Source organism: Spermophilus citellus, assembly GCF_964194105.1.
Source record: "Spermophilus citellus genome assembly, contig: SCAFFOLD_149, whole genome shotgun sequence".
Lineage (NCBI taxonomy): Eukaryota > Metazoa > Chordata > Mammalia > Rodentia > Sciuridae > Spermophilus > Spermophilus citellus.
This window is the reverse complement of record NW_027673076.1, coordinates 278397-302869: the sequence shown is the minus strand read 5'-3', so window position 1 is coordinate 302869 and position 24473 is coordinate 278397. Positions and strand designations below refer to the sequence as shown.

Here is a 24473-nt window from a genome sequence, read left to right as displayed (position 1 = left end):
CTAAAATTCTCACAAAATATAAACCTAACAGCTGAACTTGGTTTCTAGACCAGGTTCCACGTAGTTTTAACCTTTCAGCAGAGTGACGAAAGATCTGGGGCAGATTCAGTTAGGCTCACCTCTAAGCTGCATGCTTGAGGATTCACTTCCCAAAACCTCACACTGTGTGTGTTCCTGCTTAGGTCTCAGCAAAGATGCAAATGACTGTAGGTCAGAACCTTCTAGAGCTACTTGTGAATGAAACTAACGGCTATTATATAATTTAAGATTGTACATATTAAGATCCCATCCATACTGTGTTTTAAGAAGCATGTGAGAAGTTTGCTATAGCATCTATAGTGACAGCAAAATCTACATACTACGAAGGGAATGACTAGGAAGGGAACAACAGAATTGACAACTGAACATATAAAATGGGACCTCATCTGGGGTTACCTGAGACCGAGCAACACAGTGGATAAAAGTCTCATGATCAGGAGTTAGGGAGGTGGTTTCTGATCAACTTACCTGTTCTTAGTGTGCTTGAGTGGGCTACTTCCTTCCCCTTTAAGCCTCAATTTCATTATTAATGAAAGGAGATGGACAGTCCTGCCTCATAGAGCTACAAATGAGCTTTGGATGATGTATATTTACATATTTAGCTCAATGCCTGGCACTTGGCAAAGCACTTAGTAAGCTATTGTTACTTCTTGACACTAAGCACTTACCTCTTTTTGACTGCAGGTTTTAGGCCAAAATTTCATTAATCCCCTAATAACCTAATAAGAAAAGAGAAAAAAAAACATGTGGCATTTAATTTTTCCTACTACTTTCAGGAAAAGTTATTTTTCTTAAAGTTAAGTTCTGAATTGAGAGGAAAAAAAAAACATTACTTACTGGTTCTGTGAGTGAAGGATCTTTCTCAAGAAACTGGACTATACAATATGCCAACTGAAGAAACAAAATATGAAAGACAAAATTGTGAACTCTTATACTAATGGCTCAAAATATAAAGTATTAACACTTCCTAAAATGTCTCCAGACTCTGGTCTTAACTGCACTATGAACTCATTTTAACTATCATAAAAATAAAATATATCAAGCAAAATATAAAGCTCTTTTTCAAAAAAAGACAAGGTCTGGCTACGCTGTGTTGCCCAGGTTGGTCTTGAATTTCTGGGTTCAAGTGATCCTCCTTCCTCAGCCTTCTGAGTAGGGACTACAGGAGTGCAACATAATACCCAGCTAAAAGCTACTTTTTCTAGCCAAAGACAAACACTAAAACGGTTCCAAGAGAATTTTTTTTAAGAGTATTGAGACATGAAGCATCTGCAGCTAATGAAAAGCAGAAGTGAAACATTACATTCAGTATATTCTGAAAATATCACATTTACATACTATTAGGGCTTATCTCATGGGCTTTCTTTCTCTTTTTGCTAACACCAATAGTACTAGGTTTTACTGTGCTTTTCAGAAGAATCCTACGGGGGGGGGGGGGGGGGTAGGCACTTTCTCAAGACCCAGCTGGTTGCCTGCAATGGCAAGCACAAACTAACAATTTCATAAAGAGATAAAAGACTGTACCTGTCACAGTTAAGAACCTAGAGAAATACAGAGTCCTAATCTGATACTAATATATCTAAGAAAAAATTCTTTTAAATGATCACAAAATGTGATAGCCCATTACAAAAAATAAATGGCAATATGTGTGAAGGGCTTGTTAAAATTCTTAAACAAGAAATCCACCCTCACAAACACCAACATTTTGATAGTATTCTAAATTAGAAATATAATGGATTAATTTTTCCTCAAAACACAGATTTTCAAATTTAAAGAGAAACATTATGTATAAAATTGCTACATTTTTATGCAAACTAATAGCATTTCCACTGGAAGGAGAAGGGAATCAGAGGTTTGAAATACTAAAATTAAAAATACCCCTAGATCATCTGCCTTCTAGTGACATGCTTACCATGCAAGGTAGTGTTCACACAGAAACTAGAATGGGGACAAGACGGGATATGCTTTCTAAGGTAATGAAGGTTTAAAAAACAAAAGTAAAAATTTTGGAAACTTGTTTACTTGTGAGAATGTTCATTTCTGTGTGCAAAGTGAAAAAGAAATGGTGAATGAAGTAGAAGAGGGGACAAAAGGGCAACTAATGAACCAATGCAAAGTAAGGTAGAACAAAATATTCAAGAACATTAAAAAAATTATTACACAATGTCCAAAGATCTGAATCTGAAGAGCCCACATACATTCTATTGTAGGCAATATGTTCAATATCTGTATGAACTTGGAAAAATCATAAAAAAAACAAGACTGAACACCAGCTGCCCCCATCTTATAAATATTCCCACAGTTCTTCTGTAAACAGAAAAAAATAATTTATACATTCTAATTATCATCAGGGAGTATTTTTAAACTTTAATGAGACTTGTTTTTTTAATAAAGGAAATATCAATATCAAAACCACTGAGTTTGCAAACTTTTTATCTTGCTTCAAAAGTAATTGCACTTTAAAATTCTACCTGGGCGTGGAAGAGTGATAAGCTCCTGACAGTGTGTAAAGGGATCAACACTTTCACCAGAAACTGTTTGTGTTCTGCCTTAAGAGGTAAAGCAAAGCCATTGATAATACTAGGAAAAAGAAAAGAGACACAAATTAGCAATGTTACCACAACACATAAGACCAAAAGAAACTGTTCTGTGAGCTTGGTTAAGTATTAATCAGTTGTTTGACCAGAACCATAACCAAAACCAACCAGTGGCATTCAAGACTTTTTAGTTACTTCAAAGAGTTCATTTAAGTAGGAAGAAAGTTTAAGAGAAGTGAATTTGCTTATGATCACCCAACAAAGGCTCCAGTGCTCTTAAAACTAGTCCAATGGTTTCCAAAAGATTTTTATAAAAAACCCTAACTTTTTCCTTCCTCCTTCTTTATCTTCCCCATATGATGCCTGCTTTGCTAACTTCCTCCTTTATACATCTCTTTCCTTTTCCAGATATTATTCCTTCTCATTCCTGAAATCTCTGGCCAACCTTGGGAGGTCAATGGGAGAAAATTGGGTGAGTTTCACTTTCTTTTCTCCTCAAATCAAGAGGAAAAACTAAGTTATCCCATTGTCTGGCAACATTAGGCTGTGTCTTTTCAATTTGTTCCACTATGCCAGGCAGCAGCTGTTCCAGAACTACACCTGGGTACATTGTTCCACTGAAAATGGCCAATTTTCCCAATCTATTATAAACTTGCTTTCAACAGATATGGCAAAGGAGGGGTAGCCTAGAAACTATGCTTATAAAATAGAATGTTTTGATGTGACTGGCCTGACTACAATTATATATTATCTCTATAGTAATAAATGAACTTTTGGCTTTTTCAATCATTCCAGAGGAATGAGCAACGCATAATTATGGAACAAGAGGAAGAGGAAATAGTGTCTTGTAGAGTCAGTTGGGAAACATGCTAGGCACAAATGAGAGAGAACCAGAGTATATACAGTAAGAGACCTAGGCCAGCATTTCTCTGTGCCACCTGAACCCAATCTTCAGAATAATCTTCACCTGAGATAAGTAATTACATAGAAAGAGCTTACCTTCCTAATATTTCCAGAAGTTCAGCTACACCATTGAAATGTTCTGTTTCATAAACAAACCTTAAAACAGAAGAGAGAGGAGAGGGCAGGAAAGGAAGGAGGAAGGGAAGGAAGTGAGTTGGAATAGTCAGTACACTATGTTCAAATATTGGAGGCTTATTTAGTATTTCTATAAAAACATCAACTTTGCATATCCCGATCCCCCACACTCCACTTACCTTAGAAAAATATTGTTAATCTGTTTTCGGATAAATGCTCTAAGACCAAGAAACTTGCCATAAATTCTATGTAGAACTGTTTTTAAGTAGTCTCGTTCCCGAGGGTCTTCACTGTCAAATAGCTCCAAAAGCTGTGGGAAATGAAAGACAGTACAGCTGTCAAAAGCTGCTTCGGGAAAGAATTTAGGCATATGATCATTCATTATTTAAAATCCCTCCCTTCATTTCTTCCTTCCTCAAAAAAGTATTTACTATCTATTATGTGCCAAGCACTGTGTTAATCCAGGAATATAGTGATAAACAAGTCAGACAAAGGGCTTCTATTGCAGTGAACAGAAACACAATAATAACAATAACATTAATAATAATAGCCAACACACATAGCATTTACTATAATTATCAGGCATTTTTCTAAGCAATCCACACATCTGAATTCTCCCAATGAAGTAGTTTTTATATGTCAGTTTTACAGACAAGAAAACTGAGGTATAGAAAGGTTAAGTAACTTCCCCATGGTTGCAGAGATAATAAGTAGTAGAGTTAGGATCAGAACCCAGTCAAGGCCTGAAGTCCATAACCTCAAAACAGTGTTTATGCTACCTACTAATCTTATGTTCCAAATATACAGTTAGGATAAACTTTCAGCTCTACCAGAACATAAGGTAAAATATCGAAAGTCCCCAGTGAGGGCTGGGGATATAGCTCAGTTGGTAGAATGCTTGCTTTGCAGGCACAAGGCCTTGGGTTCTAATATTTCATTGTGTATATATACCACAATTTCTTTATCCATTCATCTGTTGAAGGGCCCAGTTATTCTTTTAGGAAGAATGCCATTTGGTAAACTGTCTAAAATGTTCTTCAGCTTTTCATATTAAATTTGAGACTGAACTAGATAGTTCAATCCCACAAAGAAAGGGGAAAAAGGGCCCCAGTGATACTTGTAATATTCTTTTTAGATCTGGGTTCTTGTTACATGAGTATGCTCATTATAAAACCGGTTCATAACCCACTTGAATCAAATGTATGAAATATGATATGTCAAGAACTATGTAATGTTTTGAACAACTAATAATAAAAATTTTAAAAAAGAAAAAAAAACAGTCATCAGAATGCATATTTATTGTTTTAGTATATATGTTATAAGTGAATAACATATTTATGTTCTCAATCCTTTATAATCTTAAATTAATAATAGAATCCTGATAATATCACATCCACATACTCATAATGAGATCCATGCCTTCAAGACATAGCCCAAAAGAGAAAATGAGCTAAGGCTCAGGTCAATTGGCAGTGTACAGTACAGATTCAACCCATTCCCTGTCAAATGCTTTGACTTTACAGAAATCGACTAGTTGATCCTGTAATTTATGTGAAAATACCCAGGAGAACCAAAACAATCTTATGAGGGAAACTTTTCAATTTCAAAACTTAGTGTAAAGCTTCCAGTAACTGACAGAGTGTGATACTGTCAGGACAGACAGGCAGATCACAGAATAGAACTGAGGATCCCAAAATAATCCCTCAAATTTACAGTCAAACATTTTTCAATGAGGATGCCAAGATAACTCAATGCAGAAAGAATAGTCTTTTCAACCAGTGGTGCTGATAACAATTGGATTTCCACACACAAAAGAATAAACCTAGATCCCTACCCCACACCACATAGTCAACTCAAAATGGATAATTAAACCTAAAGATGTGAGTTCAATGCAAAAATGGAAAAAGGACAGTTTTTGAATAGACAAATCACAAAGAATGTATACAAATGGCTAAAAGACACATGAAACAGTTATATATTTCACTAATCACTACAGAAATGCAAAAGAAGAAGATACTACTTATTTGACAGCTCTAATTAAAAAGGGGGGTGATAAAGAGTCTTGGCAAACAAAGAAACAATATGTAAGGGATCCAATTTGTTCATAAGAATGTAAAATGGTAATAGGCATTTTGGAAAACAGTGTGACAGTTCCTCAAAATTTCTAGTTGCTATATGATGAAACAACATCACTCCTAGGTGTACAATCAAAAGAATTGAAATCAGATATATTCATACAAAAACTTTGTTCATAGTGCAATATTTGAAACAGTCAAAAGATGAAACAACCCAAATGTCCATCAACTGATAAAGAGACAGATAATATGGGATACAATGGAATACTATTCAGTCATAAAAGGAAAAGAAGCAGTGTGTATCATATTATTATTACAACATGGATGAACCTTCCAAACATCATGCTTAGGAAAAGGAGCCAACACAAAAGCCATATCATGTATGATTCCATTTATATGAAATACCCAGAATAGGCAAATCCTAGACAAAGAAGTACAATGGGAAGTGACTACTAATGGGTACAGGTTTGTTTGGGGGACATCTACAATTATATGGTGGTAATAGCTGCACAACTCTGTAAATATACTAAAAACCAATGAACTGTAAACTGTAAAATGGTGAGTTTATGCCATGTAAACTATAACTCAATAAGCTGTTTCTTTTTAAAATGACAGTGGGTGAGTCCCTCTGGCTAAAGAACAAAATTAGAAATTGATCTGAGTTTTTTAAATACATTCATTACCATTGCTTTAAAAGAAAAGTAATATCTTTTATAGCAAAACATTTCAAGAACATATAGGCAGCACACAAATGAAAGCAGACTAACATCTGTATCAAAAACTATCAAGACATGCATAAGCACAATTCAAGTGTTTAAAATATGAGTCTGAGATTGACAGCAAAAGCATAACTAAGTGGGTGGTAATAAAATGAATGTGCTTCAGTATGATGCTTTTCTTCAAATGAAAAAACTGTGAAAATGATCCTTCAAATATGTCAGGAAGCACAAACTCAAGGGTAGTCTTCCCCAAAATGGGAAGTAAAATGGGACATCATTTTTGGTTCTACAGTGCCATCCATTTGTTTAAAATAAAATGAGTATTTCAGGTAAATATGTATTGGCAGCCAATGGCCAAGGAGCCAGGGATACAATAATGGTTTAGATAGATACAATCTGCTTTTTCAGAGCCTAGTCTAATGAGGGACACAGGTGAATAAATGGCACAAATAGTTCGGTAAGCTGTATAATTGCATGAGACCTAACTACTCTATTTGGAAGAAGTGCAGTGACAGGGAAGGCTTCTAGAGGAAATGATATCCAGGCTGACCCAAGGGTGGAGTAGGGCAAGAGTGTTTGTATTTATCAATTCTTCATCACTATAATAAAATACTCAACACAGGATACTAAGAGGAAAAGGTTTATTTAGCTCACAGTTTTAGAGGCTAAAAGGCCAAACACCATAGCACAAGACTCTATGACCAGGGCCACCCCTTGATGGCATCACCTCATGGTATAGATATCAATTATGTGGGAGCAAGTATATGATTAAATCTCTAACTAGAGAAGAGGGAGAGACTGGTGTCCCATAATCTCTTCCAAAAGCACACCTCAAATGACTTACAGACATTCTACTAGGCTACACCCAGGGAACCAAGCCTTGAAGGGCACACAAAACTATAGCAATGTTTATGAAAGATTCAATAGTACACACCCTCACCAGCAACCTATCTGAATAGAAGATGCTATTAATAACACCTGTCATCTTTCTGACCCCTTAGTAGTGTTCTTTCCATATGCCAGGGATGGTTCTTGTTGCTGGGCACACACAAAGTGTTGAACGAACTTGGAGCTCACTATGAGAGGCAACGAGCAAGTTAAAACATTTCATGTACAAAAGAGAGGACTAGAATCCCACAGCCTCCCCACCCAACCCTTACTCCAAAAAAAAAAAAAAAAAACCAGAAGACCCAGATGGACTCAGTATATCTTTATGAACTTGCTCAAATTGACAAAAGGTATCTGACCCACCCCGTTTCATTCCTTATTAATAGAAATGATTAACTTTTCAAGTTCTATTTTTTCACTTGGTTTCTATTTTTAAGTGTTGCAAAAGGGCTTAATGACTAATTTACAGCCAATATAAGAGAAGGTTTGAGGGGGTGTAATCTTAGTAAAACTTGAATCAACTATGCTTATGAAGTTAATCTTAAGAGTTTAATAAACATATCATCAAATAACAATTATTTAACTAAAGTTTTCATTAAGTTCTTGTAATGGTTAGGACTTTAACCTCATCACTGAATTAGTCCATTATGGATTCAGAGCTGAATGGACAACTGAGAGAGGACGGAAACAGGAGGAGGTGGAACCTAGGTTCAAGGGAGCTAGTTCTGGGGGTGTGTCCTAGTGGTCCCTGGTTGCTGGCTTGTGCTCTCACTCAAGCTCTTAAGCATTCTCATGCTCTCTCACCTTCCCAGCAGACATGAAGGAAGCTGCTCTGCTCTGCTACATGCTCCCCATCATAATGTTGTGCCACAAAATAGGTCCACAGTGACAAAAAGCTAAGACAGTTCTCAAAGTATCACCAGGTCTCAAATTAGTTATTTACAAGGCACAAATATTAATTGCATCCTGTTCTATGAGAAAGGAAGATGAACTACAATATTAAACTACTTTTCTCGTGCTCTATAGAACATAATTTTGATGATTCTATGATGTATAAGACAAAAGAGAAAGTATAATAAGCATAGATACAAAAGTGGATTTCTGTAATAAAACACAAATGTAACAGAAAAACCAATAAGAAATATTAACTTGACATTTATAAATGCCTAGGTGAACTGTGCCATCCACAATGTAACAGGTAATTTGCAGGAATTTCAGGAGGCTGAGGCATGGATGGCAGACCTGCAGAGCATCTGAGTGCATGGTCATTAGCTTCAGGGCCCCAGGCCTGTGCAGCTGGAGGTGAAGGATTACTTCTGTACTCACCACAATCCTTCCAGCCATGGGAAGTTCCTGCTCTCCTTCCCCAGGACAGAGTCAGCAACTCTGAGTGGGTGTCACAGGATGAGTTACACCACACCATTCACCCCTGATCATGATGGATTGTGAATGGACCCTCCCCAGTGAACCTGCCAGAAGCTGAATGGTGGACATGCACACACACACACACACACACACACACACACACACACACACACCTTTTCTCAACCTTCTCCATCCCATTAAACACAAGTCCATCTGTGATTCACTTGGGTAGAAGTCTGGGATCACTTCTGACTCTTTTCCCCCATTCCATGTGTGATCTCTTTAAATTTGCTGCATCCTCCGTCCCAACAGCCTCCTCTGCCAGGTCATCTATCTCTCCAGCCATTGCATGGGACTCCTGATGGCTCTTTCTGCTCTGCACCTAGTCCTGAATCCTGCAATCTGCTCTCCACCCACAGCCAGAGGGACCTGGTGACAGCAGACACCATGCCTGACCTCATTGTTCAATGGCCAGTTCAATGAGCACTGTTCAATGCCCTCATGTCCATTACACCTGGAGAGAGACCATGGTCTTCACAGAGTCTGGGAAGCCCTGCAGCTCTCTCCAACCCACATGGCCTTGCTCACCCACCAGTCATGCTCACCTCCCTATTTTTCAGCTAAGCACCAGGCCCACCTCAGGACATTTGCACAGGAAGTTCCCCCTGAGATCCAGGCTCTGTCCTTCACCTGTCAGGCTTCTTTCAGGAGTTACTTTGTCAGACTGGCTAATGCCATCTACCTAAACTATGAGCCCCTCCCCTTCTACAGCCCCAGACTGCTTAATTCTCATTATACATCTATATTAAAATTGTCTAGCACTTACACTATGGTGTCCCAGCTAGACTGTAAGCACCATGAGGACAGGGACTTGTAATTCTTTCATTTGATGTCTTATTCCAGAAATGAATCTACATAAATATTAATGACCTCTCCAGTCACTCTGCTATGCCCTGCCGGGCCTCAGAACCCAGCCAAAGAAAGATGCAAGGTCCCTTTCGTGACACAAAGCTGAATTTCTAGAAACTCAGGAGCATCTGAAAACATTTACCTCCAGAATCAGAGGAGCCCTCTTCATCCTCCACTCCTCAAAGGTACTTGTTGCCCCGGTATTTCTACTTTATGGCTTATTTGACAGACTCTGACTCCAATGATTTCAACCAAGTGTTATTAATTTCTTACTGTCTCTCTCTACCCATCTGTTTCTTCCAAATTTCCTTTCCTCTTGGCTGGTCAAAGTTCCTGTATTGTGTGTCCTAGATGCTCCCCCCACATCTCCCAGGCATTGCCCATGGGTCCGTTCCTACTAATTACAAAGACCTTTTTCTAATGTCCAGAAATTCTGTGAGTGTAATGGGGATTTTGCATTGGGAAGAAAATACCTGAAAACCACATATTTGACAAAAGATTTATATCCAGAATATGTAAAGAGTGCCATGACCCATCAACCATCAAAGACAACCTAGCTGCAAACAGCAAAATATCTGAACAGACCTTTTTCTTAAAAAGCCATGAAACTGATCATGACTCTGTGTGTTCAGCTTGTTAGTTACTGGGGGAAACCATGATGAAAACCACTCACACCTCCGAGGGAGACTGGTATCTGATACCTGGCAACCCTGGGTGTGGGGGAGGTGGAGAGCAGTGGGGGCTCTCAGTGCTGCTGGTGGAATGTCAAATTCGACAATTACTTTGGAAACATTTTGGCAATTTCTCAAAAAGCTAAACATAATGTTAGCTTATGACCCAAAAGGGCCACTTCTCACCAGCTCCTCAACAGAACTGAAAACAGATGTTCAAGTTAGCATTCTTCATCCCACCCAAAGGTGGCCTTTGGGCACACCTGATGGTGTGGTGCTGAGCCTCACAGGGTCATCCAGGTGACAGAAAATGGCCAGACAATAATGTAGAAGAACATAGTGACCCTTGGAAATGTTGCACTGAAGGAAAACAGCCACACACAGAAGGCCACGTGCTTGCCACAGAAGTGCTCACAGTGACAAAGATCCATGCAGACAGACCAGAAATTGTGGGGCTGAGGGTCAGGGAGGCCCAGGAGTGACAGTTAATGAAGTAGCAAAAATATTCTCAAATATGACAGTGCTGATGGTTCTGCTGTTTTGTAAAATAGCAAAAACACATCCATCACAAGTGTCCCAAGAACCTATGCACCTTGGCCATGAGAGGCAAGAGGAAGCCTAGAACAGGAGCTTTTAAGTTAGGAGAACTCATCATTTTTTTTGTTTAATTAGTTACACATGAAAGTACAATACATTTGAATCAGATGGGATATAATTTCTCATTATTCCGAGTGTATAGGTTGCAGAATCACATCGGTCATGCAGTCACGTATATACATACAGCAATAATAATGTCTATTTCCTTCTACACTCCTTCCTTTCCTCCTTCCCCTCCCCTCCTTTTCCATCACTTCTTTCTGCCCAATCTAAGGTGACGTGATTCTTTTTTTCCCCCCTCACATTATCATACATGTATTTTGTATAACGATGAGGGTCTCCTTCCAACTTCCATGCAATTCCCCTTCTCCCTTCCTTTCCCTCCCACCTCTCTTCCCTATCTAGAGGTAATCTTCTTCTCATGCTCTTCCTCCCTATCCCATTTTGAGTCACCGCCCCCCATATCAGAGAAGACATTTGGCATTTCTTGGGGGGTTTCCTAACTTCGCTTAGCATAATCTTCTCTAATGCCATCCATTTCCCTGTGAATGCCATGATCTTGTTATTTTTTATTGCTGAGTAATATTCCATTGTGTATAAATGCCACATTTTCTTTATCCATTCAACTATTGAAGGGCATGCATTTTGGCTCAACAATCAAGGTATTGTGAATTGTGCTGCTATAAACATTGATGTAGCTGTGTCCCTGTAGTATGCTGTTTTTAGGTCTTTTGGGTATAGTCTGAGAAGAGAAATAGCTGGGTCAAATGGTGGTCCCATTCCAAACTTTCCAAGGAATCTCCATACTGCTTTCCATATTTGCTGCACCAATTTGCAGTCCCACCAGTAATGTATGAGTGTACCTTTTTCCTGCATCCTCACCAGCACTTGTTGTTGTTTGACTTCATAATGGCTGCCATACTTACCGGAGTCAGATGGTATCTTAGAGTAGTTTTAATATGAATTTCTCTGACTGCTAGAGATGGTGAGCATTTTTTTGTGTATTTGTTGATTGATTGTATATCCTCTTCTGAGAAGTGTCTGTTCAGGTCCTTGGCCCATTTGTTGACTGGGTTATTTGGTTTTTGGTGTTTAACTTTTTGAGTTCTTTGTATACCCTAGAGATTAGAGCTCGGTTTGATGAACTTGTCATATTCTATGTCCTCACAAAGGGCTGAAATGTGGCCAACAGGAGATTGGACGCCACCAATGTTGTGCCCTTGTTGTCCCCTTGTTGAACGTATCCAGAGCCACCATTCACCCTCCCATGCCAGGAGTACAACCCTGTCATCAGAATGTTTATTCATCACTAGGAATGCACCCCAGGCCCTTACTTGGAAGGACCAGCTGCCACCAGTCACACATGGTAACATTTTCATGCAGATACTCTGAGAAAATGGCCACCTGGGAGTGTGTCTCAAGTCCTCATGCTTGTCACAGGTCAATGTGGTTAGGCTCCTCCATGGCCTGTCACACCCTCTTGTCCATACTATGTGTCTTCTCCACAAAGACATCAGCACTGAGCCAGGGGGTCTCCACCCTGATTGCTCATGGCCACAACCAGCAGTGTGACAACAAAGCTGACCATTGGGGCTCATTGCAGAAATCAGTCTGTAGGAACAAATCCTGGGCTTGATTATTTTTAATAGTGCCTCAAGTCACATGGCTGGGTTTGAGAAACACTCCTGGACCAAAACCAAAATGCACACAAAGCACTGGGCACAGAGTGGGGCCAGTTAGCAAAGGTGAGGCCAGGCTGCTGATGGCATGTGTGCCCAGGGACACCTTCTCCAAAAACACTAATGAGCATAGTAAGAAAGGCCACTCACAGGGTCTCTTGGGCCTTAGGGCTTCCAAAAACTTGGGACAGGCCAGGGAATGCACTGCCCAACTTAAGATGTCAGACTCCTGTCCCTGGTGCCACCTGTGCTCTCCAGTCTCTGAATGGTGCCATGGTCCACAATGCCACCTCTGTCTCCAGATGGCAAGACCCAGCTAATGCAAGTAGTGAATCTCATTTTGGTTGAACCATAACCAGATGTCTAGGTGCAGCCTAAGAACCACGGGCCTTCCCCAGCCACTGAGGAGCTCATGTGCACAGCCTGAACCCTGCACATGGCCACGTATTCCTGGGAGTGTTGTGTATAGTGAGACAGGGTGCCAGCCACTCAGTGATTCTGACAACTGTGTCCCCTCTCTCTAGAGCAGCCTCACCCCAGGCAAAAGAGCTCCTGCCATTACACAAATCATCCAAAAACTTTGAGCAAATTCTGCTTTCACTGTCCGGTGGCCATGTCCAAATGCCCCACCACCCGCTTTATCTCAGGGACTCTCTTGACCAAAGTGGGTTTTAGCTGCTCTTTCCAAACCTCTTATTGAATCCACACCTTTTTCTCCAAAACATGCCTGAACCTTGGTCTTCTCCTCTGTCCCCCCATCTACTCTGTCCCCAGCCCTTTTTCTGGGAACCCCTGCTGTGGTCTGCACACCTAAGCACTACTAATCTGCCTTGAGTGAAGGAATCCAGGTTTTCATTGGGTCACAGCAGGAATTTATGCTCAGAAAACTGATTTTAGGTGCTGTGTAGGAGATGGTGTTCACCTGCCTGACAGTGGTAACCTCTGCATTAGGAATAGCAAAGCATTGTACTGCACCCATTAAGTGTCCATAATGAATAAAATAAAAATAAACTCTGGATTCTATTTTTGATCTTGTTATTTGCTCAGTACACTGTTAGACCAGGACGCAAGAAAAGACCACTGACTCCAATTAAAATCAAATTAAAGCAAGCTTATTATTTCGACCGGCCGGGCTGCCTTGCCCCTCAAAATCGTGGGAGCCAAGGACCAAGGCAAGGCTTCTTAGCGGCCCAGTTTTATAGCCCAAAAAGTTCACAAAGGGGGGTTACAGATAACAACACTCTGAGGAGCATAACACAAGTTTACATTTTTGCTGGCCCTGGCATCAGAATTTATGGAGATCTTAGAGACTCAGAGAGGGTCGTTATCCAGCCAGGGAAGGCCAGAATTTATGAGACGTCATCACTAAGGTTTAGGAAAGGGTTGTTATCTGGTCAGGGAAAACCGGACATGGGTGAGTTCAGGGCATGGGCAGGCATTCCAAGCAGGTTCAGAATTTGCAGTAATTTATAGTAAAGCCGAAATTATCTTTTCATGGTTTTGTGGCAAGATGCCCAATTTTAAGAAAAGATCAGGTTGGGTCTATAAACACAAGGACTTTTTTTCTTTCTTTCCAAACATCCCTTATGTAGCCAGTCAGACCTGTTGAATATATATCAAAAGGTAAAATTCTATGTTCTAGATATATCTTGTTGATTTCTGAAATTATAAAGCACAGTGATTCAAGATGATGCAAATTCTAGGAAGACTGTGCTGGGCAGACAATGGTCAATAAAGTCACATTGACTTCTTTTAAATGATTGCACTATATTCTAATTAGCTATCTGTTACTTTTTAGGAACAAGATTACCAATACTATTTTGTAAATTCTGTTATCAAATATCTGTAATTGCATAAAAAATATAATGGAAAATGAGGAACCATACACATTTTTTTTTCATTATGGACATGTGCACAGCAGTGCTGCTCTGAGCTGCATTATATTAGCAGCCTGTTAAGTGCAGTTATATGTTAAAATAACCCCACTTAAACATGGATATTGACAGTGTAAATGAAAAAGTCATTTGGGAAAATAATGGCTAAAAATGCAAAACAATTTTCTAAGCATGCCCTGTCATTTAATGGCTTTGTACTAGTGAAGAGACTGCTAACACACAAGTGTGTCTGCCTAGGAAACCAGGCCAGCCCCTCCCAAAAAATCTGCAATCACTGGTGAAGGCTCTGTGTCCCCTAGAAAGGATAATCTTAAATTCAAGACCACACTCAGCAATTTGGCAAGGTCATAAGCAAATGAGTGAGACACTGTCTCAAAAAAGGGGAACAGGTTGGACTATAGCACAGTGACAAAGTGCCCATGGGTTAAACTCGAGTACCTAAATGAATTAAAATAATAATAAATCTGGGTTTAAAAAATGCCATACAATCTAGTAATAATATTTCTGGGTATGTATCTAAATGAATTGGGAAACTTTTCACAAAGAAATAACTACAGTTATATTTTCATTGTAGCTTTATTCACACTATTTAATAATAATAAAAAAAAAAACAACAGTCAGACAGGCATGGTGAGAATGCTTTTAATACCAGGGGCTTGGGAGTCTGAGGCAGGAGGATGGAGAGTTCAAAGCATCCTCAGCAATAGTGAGTCACTAACAAACTGTTTCTAAATAAAATGTAAAATAGGGTTGTTGATGTGGCTAAATGGTTGAATGCCTCTGAGTTGAATTCATGGTATGATCCCCCCCAAAAATAGCTTCCTTTTAGATGAAAGGAACATCAGAAGATTTCTTCCAGCTACTGTTCCCCTTAGAGGCTACACACTTATAGTTCAAACTGATCTCTAGAAGGCAAGACCAAGAAACTGATATTTTATAAATAAGCCAATAGACTTTGGTATCTGTTATAAAACTAAGGACTGAACAAATATGGGAGGTTGGAATGAGAACATAATGCACAGGAAATTCTTCAATGGAGAATCTTAACTCGGTCACTTTGAGACCTGAAACCACAGTTGGAGATGATATACCTAGCCTAGTTGTCTCATTAGATCAGAAGCCAGCTTGTCAGAAGTTATGAAGGATTCATTTCTGTTTTCTGTAAAAATATCAGGATTTCTGTATGGCCTGGCCATTAGTTGATGTTGTAAAGCTGATTGGAATGCCTGCCCATGCCCTGAACTCACCCATGTCTGGTTTTCCCTGACCAGATAACAACCCTTTCCTAAACCTTAGTGACACCTCATAAATTCTGGCCTTCCCTGGCTGGATAACGACCCTCTCTGAGTCTCTAAGTTCTCCATAAATTTTGATGCCAGGGCCAGCAAAAATGTAAACTTGTGTTATGCTCCTCAGAGTGTTGTTATCTGTAACCCCCCTTTGTGTAACTTTTTGGGCTATTAAACTGGGCCACAAAGAAGCCTCGCGGCTCTCCTTGGCTCCCACGATTTTGAGGGGCAAGGCAGCCAGGCCGGTCGAAATAATAAGCTTGCTTTAATTTGATTTTAATTGGAGTCAGTGGTCTTTTCTTGTGTCGTGGTCTAACAGAGATAAAACTATATTCTGTGCTTCACTGATTCCTGGGTTATTGATTCAATCCAAACAGATATTGAAAAAGTATTAAAGCTACTGATTAATATTAATGTAAAACAGTGAAGCCAGATTAGACGATAGGTAGTTAGTGTGAAAGGGTAAAGTTTCTAAGCTGCAAAGCCTGAGTTAAAATGCAAAGGACCAGGCATTGTAAACCTGCTTCTAAACTGCAAAGCATGGGTTAAATTCCTGAGGCAGTTAAGACAAGGCCCTACTGGCCATTTAGTTGATTTATGGCCTGGGATCCTGTGTAACTCCTCATGTAAGCATTCAAGACCCTGTGCTGCTTGTCAGGTAGACATTCAGGGCCCAAACCAATCAGTTTAAATGTAACCCCCTCCTTAGGAAAGACCTATCACTCCAGCCAGCCCTGTTCCTGCCAATGAATGTACTAATCAAGTCTAAGAATTGTTTGATTTTCCCGCGGTGTAAGGTGATTTGTTAAAGGAGACTGTGATGTATGCAAAGCCCCCGCCCTCCCCAAAAAGTGTACTTAAGCGTTGTTCAACCCCTGCTCTGGGCTCTGGGCTGCTCCCCTTTCCTGAGTGGGCATGGAGCCCCAGCATGCTGGAATCTCATTAAATCCCCTTCTGCCAATTGCATGAGTGGTCACTTGGTGGTCTCTTCCTCGGACGTTTCGCCGGTCCCTTACAGTGTAGTTATATAAATTGGGTCTAATATTGAGCAAGATAAAGAAAATGGAGACCATTATTGAGAATGGAGTTCAGGAAACCAGAAACACATCTGATAATATTAAAATGCTAATGTCCCCAAGGCCTGGAACTCACACTAAAGAACAGTTAAAGAAGTAGCTCCCAGCAAACCACCCCAGGCCCTTTCTTCTCAAATTCCACCCGCAGTCCACCTATCTTTCACCTTTTGGCCTTACCACCTGCATTCTATCATTGCAGGATAGAGGAAAAGGAAGGAATGTGGGAGGACTAAAAGAAAACCTTAGGAAAATAGGAAAGGCTGCCCCCTTCCACAGATTCCACATTTTGGGTCTTTTCTGCTATCCTTTAATAAAGCCTTCCACTTTCCACTCTTTACTTGCCTAGGTGTGCTTCTCTGGTGTTATATTTCAGCATTCAGGGAAGCAAGGAATCATCATTGGTAAACATCAGTAACAACAGGTTATTAAAAATGTACCAGGTTCTTTACATGAATTTTGGCCTTCAAATTCACTGTGTACTCTAGCCCTGTGATTAAACTTTCCTGTAGTTTACAACAAATCTAGACCCATTATTATTTTCCTACACTCCACCACAAAGATGTTTACTGGAATGTTCAGAATGATTCTACAGGTCATTTTAATAAAGTGGTCTTACATGTATCTTTAATTGGGACACATTAACTATACTATTTTATTTATAAGTGAGTCATTATTTTTAATGTCACCTAATTTCCTAAGTTTTCTGTTCTTTTGTCTTATGTGAAAGACTCAGGGGTAAAGAAAAATCTTTTAAAACTCCAGTTCTTGGAGATAAAAATTACAAATAAGGTATCCCTTTAAAATTAAACATGTGAAAAATAATCGATCATGTTGAAACTGGAGTTTTGAGATGAAGCTTAATTCCCCCTATAACCAGGTTTTTCTGGGATCCTGTCTCACAAATTTTGAAGAATAAAATCTATGGACACTCAGGGAAGGTAAGAGTAAAAAGAATAAGATTTATTTAAGCAAGAGAAAATAGAACTCCACAATGTGGGAGATGGCATAATAGCAGAAAAACCCATTTTGCCATGCCAGCTTTGGAGTATATGTATGGTTTTAGGAAGAGCATGGGGCAAAATCTACTTAAAATAGATATTGAAAAAAAATCCTGGCTACCACCTGGGTTCACATCTGTATCCCACCCTTCTTCCTGTAACTTCCATCTGGGTTCACCCCTGGGACAAATAATTTGGTTGTCAGTATTTCCACAAGTGAGCCTCAAGGTATTTTACATTTGAATTAGGCCTTAATGGTGCTCATTAACATATCTATCCACTAGCCTCCAGGTGTGGTTGAACGCTCTCCTTGCTCTCCTTTATACAGCAGCCTGATCATTTTACTATCTATTCTATTTATCCTCAATCAAGGTGAGCAGGAACTCTGGCTTTGAGAATGTGAAGTGAGAGCTGGAAATTTAGAGGTTTATTCTCAGAACTATGGATAACTAAATTGGAGTTCTGGATAACAGATAGCTGTTATACTGCTTACCCTAGATTTAGAGAGCTCAGGAGGCATGAGATTGGCAAGTTCAAAGCCAGTCTTACATCTTACTGGGGCCCTAAGCAACCCAATGTGACTTTGTCTCTAAATAAAAATATAAAAAAGGGCTGGGGTTGTGAATTAGTAGATAAATATTTCTGGGATTACTTTTTATTCACAAACAAGCATATATTAAAAAGCAAGAACAACAACCACTACTACGAAAAAAAAATCTCAGGAGGAGCAAAAGCAGGGGTTCTTAAAAACTATAATTTTTCTCATGAAGGAAAACAGTCAATGGAGTTTGGCTCCTCTTGGTGATGATTATCTCAGTCTTCACAACCCAATCTGGGGTCATGCCAGGCTAGTGGCACACAGATTCCCACATAGGAATTCAGGAAGGCCCTGAAAACACCGTACTATAATGGAAAAGAATGCCAGGGGTCTCAAATCCTGATCTAAGCTCCACTAGATTAGTCAGAGCAAACTGAAAACTGAGTTGCCACAGAGAGAACTTCTGGACACCAGACACTGGAGAAAACTCTGAGGAGCCCTGACCACCTATGACAGTTCCTACCATTGCCAATCCCACTGGCTTCAAATAGCTTCCCTACCCAGTCTCAAAATAGGAAAACACCCTTACCATTTCCTGGCTTCCAGTATGCTTATTTTTTTCTTTGATAGTTTTTTTTCAGCTCCTGTGTAGTGCAGAACCCTGGAACTCCTGACCTAGGTTTGGAAGCATAGAAATAAATCAAAGATTGGCAGGCTTCAGAAACAAACAAACAAAAAAAGATGGTGGAAACCCACCCCCTCATCACTGGCTGTGTGAGGTGAGGACTGGACAGTGTTCACCTAAAAGACAGATTGGAAAGGGCTTCAGGCACTTCCTCCAAACAGAGCCTAGTAGGCCAACTCTTTGAGTGACACTAAATTGCATCCAACCTAGAAACAAATAATGTCAGAAAAACAGGTTGTTGGCTTCTCTTTTTTAGTTGATAAAAGACTGGGGATCAACCATGTGCTGTGGTGCATGCCCGTAATCCCAGCAACTGGAGAGGCTGAGGAATGAGGATTGTGAGTTCAAAGCCAGCTTCAGCAATGGTTAGGCACTAAGAAATTCAGTGAAACACTCTCTCAAAATAAAATACAAATATGGCTGGGGTGGGGCTCAGTAGCCTTGTGACACTGAGTTAAATCCCCAGCAGCAAAAAAAAAAAAAAAGAAAGAAAAAAGAAAAAAAGAAACACTGGGGATCAATGGATACTCACTACAGAGCTCTATGACCACAGATAGATAGATAGATTGATGGACAGATAGAAACATAGATAGATAGATAGATAGATAGATAGATAGATAGATAGATAGATTCCTGGGACAGGGTCTATAATTTTCCTGAGTTTGATTTTCAACTAACCGATATTACAATAATGCTCCACAGCCCTGGATTATTTTTTTAATTACTGTGAATTGAATTATATGTCTCAGGATGAAATCATTTCATGGCAGTGTTTTTTCACAATACATAAAAACAGCCCAGACAGAAGTGCATTTAATTTATCAATGTATATAAAGTTAAATCAATGTGTGAATACATATGTATACATTACTATAAAAAAGAAATATCACAATTTAAAATTTTTATTTAATACATCTGTTCTCTGATTTTATGAGAAAATAGCTTGATATTTCTACTCATAAGTAATTCCCTGAGGCAGCAATGTTCCTACTTCCCTAAAAAAAATGAGGCACAAATAAAATTTAAAGTTTCTAGTATTAACATTAAAAATGAAAAAGAGATGGAGGGTGCCAGGTCTCTAGATCTGTCAGTATCCCAGACTCTGGAGTATAAGCAATTAAAGACACACTTATTTTCAACTTTGCCTTGAGCCTAATGGTAGGATTATGATGTCTTCCCCCTCCCATTGATATGTGGTACTATGAGAATATGAGCACAAATCACAGGTATGTATGTATGTGTATGTGTGTGTGTGTGTATATATATATAGATAGATATAGATATATATAGATATAGATATATAGATATATAGATATATAGATATAGATATCTCTCTCTCTCTCTCTCTCTCTCTATATATATATATATATATATATATATATATATATCCCATCAACAGAGTCAACATTAAGTTTAAAGGAAAAACAATTAAATCTCTATTGCCAGGGTCAAGCCCTAGCTAGCAGAGATCCAGGGATCCTGAAGGATGAGTGGCTTAGGCAAAAGAAGAGGAGACAGAACTACAGTGGGAAGTTACAAACAGCCTTCAGAAGTATCTGCTACCCCTAGAGGGGCATTTATTTTTATACCTTTTTACAGGTTTTTTTTTCATGTAGTTAATGGATAGCTTCAAAGCTGAAAACTTGTTTGATTTACATAATTTTCAAGAGTTACAATATTTTCACATACATATTAATTACCTAAGATATTGAGTCCATTGTTTAAAATATTTTTTGTAACCTTTGCCAATCATAATTAGGCTTTTACATTTACACCTCAATCACTAAGTGAGACTATGCAACTCAACTACATGTATCTTGACCTATTATTAACTTTTAACTTTAAAGCATACCTATGATTATATCATTAACCTTTAACTTTAAAGCATAACTAGATTATTGGTAAACTTTCTTACTTCTAAACTAAAGTCCCAATAAAACACACTTAAAGTAGTGAAAGCCTATTACTTAAAAGCCTACTATTCTGAAGTGCCTATAAAATAATGTATATTAATTTTATATTATTCTATTTTTAATTTCCAAGGTAATTTCCTTTTTCATATGACCTATTTAAGTGCTTTCTTAAAGAATTTCTTTGATACTTGTTCAAAATAAAACAATTCTTCGGTCTTCGTAATCCTTAACAAAAGAGCAGGCTCTTCCCCTCAACCGATTTGCCATTAATATTAACAATATGTTTCCTATTTTCATCATGAATTCCTGTGTAAGGCAATGGAGGGCCTGTTACTGCTTCTGTCCTCGGATTGCACTAGGATTAGAGGTTTGGGGCTTCAACCTTCTGTCTGTTTGGAAGAGACCTCACCCGGTGAAAGCTATATTTGGAGTATTTTCCTAGGATTCTTCCAGGCCAAGGCAGCACCCTGTGTGACCTGGGTTCATGCTCCACTTCTGTTCCTACTCTCCCCTGTGACAGAAATGCAATCTCAAGAGAGTCTTCAGACCTTTCAGAATGAAAATCTGCATAGCTGGAATGTACAGGGTGGAGCTAATTTTCTCAGGTATTTTGTTAGAGTAATGGAAAGCTGACCTTCACAATAAGGTTATATTTTTTCCCCTGGGGCTCATGAAAATCTTTAATAAAAATGCCAAAACCTAGTAATGCTAAACATAAATAAAATTTTGGGGAATGAAAACCTGGAATATTAGCCTCTGTATCATAGCTAATGTTTGGAAATATACAGGTCCCATTATGCTAGGATTCTAATCTAGCACCTGAATATCAGAGTAAGAAAAGCACTTGATACGTGTTAATTCCTCCTTTTGATTCCTCAGGAAGCATTACCACATGTAAGAAGTTGTTTGTGTGGTTTTTTTTCCCCCAAATCATCACTTGAATCTGTATTTTAGGCTTTTTTTAGAAAACTATATATGGATAAGAGAAGAAGAAAATAGGAGCCGTGCCTGACTTCCTTCCCCGGCCATGGTACGTGTAGCAGTGAGTGGGAGGAGATGTGGAAAACGAGGCTGGACAGATCCTAGTGCCTCCCACCAATATTTCCTGAGAACCTGTTGAAAATGTGGGGGGGGTGATCTGTGATGTGCACGTTACTGATGGAGCACATGAAATGCCGGTGGACCTCACCAGGGCAGCAGAACACCTGCTTTCCTTGCTCCTTACCTTGTCAAATTGAGCCTCTGCTTCATCAATACCTTCTGGGGAGATTGGAAGAAGCATCATGCTGAGCCACAGGGTACATGGGTAGGAAGGATAGTAGAATGAATCAGCTGTTATGACCCTCTGTACATAGATAAGAAAACAGGCATGTTTTCTAAACCAATGACCTAGAAATACCCAGATGCTTTTTGGTGCACATGGAAAATTCATAGGATCTCTTAAATGGCTATTTAAAAAAAATACCTGTAGTCTTTATTTCAGCTGTCTGATTGTTCTGGTCAGTAGGAATTCTGACCAGGCTCTGCTGGCCTCATATGGGAAAAATTTACATGAGTCTGACTAATCCACCCCTCTCTTCAACCACCACCAACCCCTCACTATCAGGATTCCATTTTACAGAAATGAGGGGTAGGAGTCTTGAGAAAGCTGAAGGAGCTACGCCTTATTTAAACACTCTAATTACTGCCATCATTGGTTAGCAACTCTTCTCCACATTGTCTTTTGACTAAATGAGTGTGTTTGCATTTTTTCTCACAATCTGTTGTTGTTGGGTTTTTTTCTTTCTTTTCTTTTTTTTTTTTTTTGGCTTAGACTATGAAATGCCCAAGATCTTATAACACACACACAAAAATAATTTTCTCCTAATGCAATTGCTTCTTCCCTAGATCCAAACTTCTATTTTGAAACTCAAGGCTACACAACAATGATGACTTGCTTTCATTTTGCAATTTTTTAGAAAAGCCTGAAAATAGGGCATGTGAAAGTGCTCTTGGCACCCAGGGCAGGTAGAAGGGTAGGAGTAAAAATAATTTCAGGGAGGAAATACCAGTTGATTTCAGAGACTTGCTCAAAATCTTTCTTCTGTGTCCTGAATTCATATTTCTAAATTCTAAAAAGATAATTTTACCCAAAATTCTTGCCAGTAACTCTAAGTTAAATTACTCAAATAAATATTTATCTCCAACTTTCATTGCTAATTATTTGTATTCTCAATATAAATGAACAAAGCTCTGAGAACTATCAAGGTACCCAGGCAGAAGATGGAAGAATCTCAACCCTGCTTTCTCTTGCCCCCACCCCATCCCCACTTCTCATCTCCAAGCCCTATGGAATCAACTGCAAAAGTAACTCCAACCATCCTCCAGCTCCAGTTCCAGTGACACCACTTTGGGTCTCATCCCCCTCTGGACCATCACCACAGACCTTGAAGGCCTTCCTGCAAGTAGGCTAACAAATATCCCGGTAACATCTGTCCACAGTCCTACTCCTGGATCTTCAGTTCTGAAGCATGATTCACTCTGCTGGGCAGCAGCTGGGGAGGGATGACCATTTCCTCAGAGTACAGTTCACATTCCATAGGAAAATTAATTTCTTTGCATGTTGGTTTTCACCACCTTCTTTCTGTTTTTTTACTGTGTATCCTATAATCCAGACTCCATCGTATTGATTTTAAGTTGCCGGTAACATTCATTTTTATTGAGAACCTGAAATCATTTCTTTTCATAAAGTACAGTGGTGTCTCTGTGAATGGGGAGAAAAAGAGAGTGTGGGAATTTTAACTGTATTTAAACTTTTTCTCTAACCTGTTGAGTTTATTTTGTCAAAGTCATGCAATCATTACCATGATCTAATTCTAGAATGTTTTCATCACTCTAAAAAAGAAAAGTACTTGTTAGTAGTTACTCCCTATTCCTCCTTCCCCTAGTCTCTGGCAACCACTAATCAATTTTCTGTCTCTGTGGGTTTGCCTCTTCTAGATTTTATTATACAATGCATCATGTTTTCAGGATTCATCCGTATCAGAACATATATCAGTATTTCATTCCTTTGTGACTGAATAACATTTCATTATATAGATATTGCATATTTTGTTATTCATTTATCAAGTAACAAGACTTGCACATTTGTACTTTTTATCTATTATCAACAATGCTACTGTGAACATTCATATACAAGTTTTTTGTGTGGACATATGTTTTTAATACTCATGGGGCATAAACTAGGAGTGGAATTGCTGGATTTTATGCTACCTTTTTTTTAGGTTAAACTTTTGAGTAACTGCCAAACTCTATTCAAAAGTGGCTGCATCATTTCCCATTCCTATCAGCAACATATCCTTAGTGCTTTCATTTTAGCCATTATGATTGGAATGAATTAGAATCTCACTGGTATTTTGAGTTTCAGTAATGACTAATGATATTGAGCTTCTTCTCATGTGCTTACTGCCATTTGTATATCTTCATTGGAAAAATGTTTATTCAGATCCTTTGCCCATTATTTTAATTGGTCCATTAATCTTTGCTATTTTTTGATACCATGGTGCTTTGTCAAATCCCTTCT

At 38.9% G+C, this 24473-nt stretch overlaps 1 protein-coding gene across 1 annotated transcript in view; it reads right to left on the bottom strand.

Annotated features, from left to right (window-relative positions):
* Window positions 1-750: 750 nt before the first annotated feature.
* LOC308640144 (serine/threonine-protein phosphatase 2A 56 kDa regulatory subunit epsilon isoform-like) overlaps window positions 751-24473 on the bottom strand; it is a gene marked incomplete at both ends in the record, with an annotated part of 97531 nt that continues 73808 nt past the window's right edge. The window contains 5 exons of the mRNA XM_081312157.1: window positions 751-758; window positions 873-930; window positions 2511-2619; window positions 3576-3635; window positions 3794-3924. Coding sequence (XP_081168283.1) covers window positions 751-758; window positions 873-930; window positions 2511-2619; window positions 3576-3635; window positions 3794-3924 — 366 coding nt within the window. The remainder of the gene's footprint in view (window positions 759-872; window positions 931-2510; window positions 2620-3575; window positions 3636-3793; window positions 3925-24473) is intronic.